This window comes from Octopus bimaculoides, chromosome 4 (assembly GCF_001194135.2).
Source record: "Octopus bimaculoides isolate UCB-OBI-ISO-001 chromosome 4, ASM119413v2, whole genome shotgun sequence".
Classification (NCBI taxonomy): domain Eukaryota; kingdom Metazoa; phylum Mollusca; class Cephalopoda; order Octopoda; family Octopodidae; genus Octopus; species Octopus bimaculoides.
In genome coordinates, this window is record NC_068984.1 from 108,580,730 (window position 1) to 108,583,993 (window position 3,264).

At 39.2% G+C, this 3,264-nt stretch overlaps 1 protein-coding gene across 1 annotated transcript in view; it reads left to right on the plus strand.

The window, feature by feature from the left end:
- Nucleotides 1-3,264, plus strand: part of LOC106876787 (zinc finger protein 236) — a 67,513-nt gene that overhangs the window by 39,871 nt on the left and 24,378 nt on the right. The window contains exon 11 of the mRNA XM_052967663.1: nt 480-680. Within this exon, the coding sequence (XP_052823623.1) occupies nt 480-680 (201 nt within the window). The remainder of the gene's footprint in view (nt 1-479; nt 681-3,264) is intronic.

Below are 3,264 nucleotides of genomic sequence, written 5' to 3' on the forward strand. Positions count from 1 at the left end.
ATATATATATATATATATATATATATATATATATATATAGCTATATGTGTGTGTCTTTGTGTCTGTCTGTGTTTGTCTCCTACCATCGCTTGACAACCAGTATTGGTGTGTTTATGTCACTGTAACTTAGTAGTTCGGTAAAAGATATCTATAGAATCAGTATCAAGCTTTGAAAAAAAAAAAAAGTCCTGTGGTCAATTTGTTTGACTAAGACCCTTCAAGGCAGTGCTTCAGTATGGGCTATGGTCAAATGACTGAAACAAGTAAAAGATGAAAGATTAAAGACATATCTTTTGGAAATAAAAATAACAAAATTTTTGATATTGAAAAAGAAAAAATTATTACAAAAAATCTTAATCTTAGCTTATTAATGAAATATAGCTTTTGTTTTTGAAAAAAGTTGTATTTCTTTTGATAATTTATTATTTCTTTTTTTCTTTTTTTCCTTTTGGTGGATAATTAATTGTTTTCTACTTCAGGTGCCAAACCATTTCATTGCTCTCAATGTGATAAAAAATTTCGTACACCTGCACATCTGAAGAGTCATACTAACTCACACATTCGAGAAAAAGACAACACTTTGCCGCGTAAACCACGACGAACTGTGCGCAAGTCTTTGAAATCAGACATTCCACTGCCAGATATCCCTCTACAGGAACCAATTCTAATTACAGATACAGGTAAAAGGATTAATATTTTTTAGGTGTGAAATTACAGGTTTATCGTTTAAACAAAGACAAACTTGCTAATACAAAATGTACTTGTAATAAAGAGTAAAAATATGGGGATTTGATGGAGGTTGAACCCATATCAACTCATAAGTATAATACCTCCTGCATTAACATATTTTTTTCAGTGGAATTTTGGTTTAAGCACCTCATATAACCCCTCATCACTTTTTTATTTTTTGGAAATTTCGGAAAACTTTTTACAAATCTGTGTTCTACACATGGGAATTCACGGCTGTGTGGTAAGTAGCTTGCTTACGAACCACATGGTTCCGGGTTCAGTCCCACTGCGTGGCACCTTGGGCAAGTGTCTTCTACTATAGCCTCGGGCCGACCAAAGCCTTGTGAGTGGATTTGGTAGACGGAAACTGAAAGAAGCCCGTCGTATATATGTATATATATTTATGTGTGCTGGTGTGTTTACGTCCCCGTAACTTAGCGGTTCGGCAAAAGAGACCGATAGAATAAGTACTAAGCTTACAAAGAATAAGTCCTGGGGTCGATTTGCTTGACTAAAGGCGGTGCTCCAGCATGGCCACAGTCAAATGACTGAAACAAGTAAAAGAGTATGTGATTTAAGGGCAGTTTAACTGTTATTTTTAGCACATCTCATGACCACCTGATACCTTCCTTGTTTCTTTGTCACTCTGACATGTATTGATGTTTTTCAATATTTTTCTCCCTATAAATACATTTAATGGAATGATGATGCACCTAGGGGTGGTCCATTGTTGGGATTTCAGCTAAAAATTTGGACTGTGAGTATTTTAAACTCTGATTTTTATAAGATTTTAGAAAAGAGGGGAACTTTTAGGATTTATGGGGATGGGAGGGAGGAATGGGCTTAAAAAATTTATAAAACACAACTTTTTTTTCCATAATTGCACACATTCCTGTGTGTAGAATATAAATTCACAAGAATTTTCTGAGCACTCCAAAAAATAAAAAAAAGTTATTAGGGGTCATATTGGGGCTTAAAGCAGAATTCCACCCTTTTTTCTATATCACTGCCATCATTATCATCATCACAATACCATTACTATAACTATCTTTGTTGTTATCATCATTGTTATTGTTGTTATTTTTATCATTGTCACAATCAGTTTTTGTGCTGTCATTTTTTAACCTCAAGTTAGTCCTATTTCAGTGGAGGCGCAATGGCCCAGTGGTTAGGGCAGTGGACTCGCGGTCATAGGATTGCAGTTTCGATTCCCAGCCCGAGCATTGTGAGTGTTTATTGAGCGAAAACACCTAAAGCTCCACAAGGCTCCGGCAGGGGGTGGTGGCGAACCCCGCTGTACTCTTTCACCACAACTTTCTCTCACTCTTACTTCCAGTTTTTGTTGTGCCTGTAATTCAAAGGGTCAGCCTTGTCACACTGAATATCCCCGAGAACTACGTTAAGGGTACACGTGTCTGTGGAGTGCTCAGCCACTTGCACGTTAATTTCACGAGCAGGCTGTTCCGTTGATCGGATTAACTGGAACCCTTGACGTCGTAAGCGATGGAGTGCCAACAACAACAACAGTCCTATTTCAGTAGGCCTGTGATGAAAGTTGTTTCCACAGTTACCATTGTGTATCCAAGACTACATTATCCAATGTGAACTTCCATTTTTAAAATGTCAGTGTGTAATTTGTGGCTGCTATTTCCAGTAGGTTGTACAGTAAGCTATTTCCAGTATTTAACTGCTATTTCTTATGCTTAGGTGCTATTTCCAGTAGGCCATGCTGTAGGCTTTTATTTCCAGTATTTGGCTGCTATTTCCAGTGTTTGACTCATGCGGTGCCACATTAAAAGTACCCAGCATACACTGTAAAGTGGTTGGTATTAGGAAGGGCATCCAGCCATAGAAAGCAAGCCAAGTCAGACTGGAACCTGGTGCAGCCCTCTGGCTTGCCAATTCTGGTCAAACTGTCTAACCCATGCCAGCATGGAAAACGGATGTTAAATGATGATGATGATGATGATGATGGCTGCTATTTCCAGTTGGTTGTGCAGCCATGCAAACCGCCTTCTATTTTATTGACCTGTCATCAGTATCATTGTCATCACTGCACTCAATACATTTATTGCTACCATTTAGCCATTGTTATTCGTTATCTTTGATGTTATTGTCACTGTTGTCACTGTTACTTTGATTGATTGTGGCAAGAATGTCATTCCCATCAACAACATCCGTTTCACTTATCACATAATGGCAATTGGGTGTCATTATCATCAGAAAATATTAGTTTGAAGTAAAAGGCAAAAACATTATCAAAGTCCTCATTGTGATTATTGTCAACATCCCCAGCACTAACACCACCACCACCACCACCACCACCACCATCCTTGTCACTGCCACCATCCTTGTCATCACCACCAGCACTGTCACCTGCTTTGTCACTCGTCCTCATCCACCTCCTCCTAGCCCTCCTCCTCGTCCTCCTCCTCGTCCTCCCCCTTGTTGTCATCGTCCTCCTCCTCCTCCCCCTCCATCCACTCCTCCTCCATCCACTCCTCCTCCATCCACTCCTCCTCCATCCACTCCTCC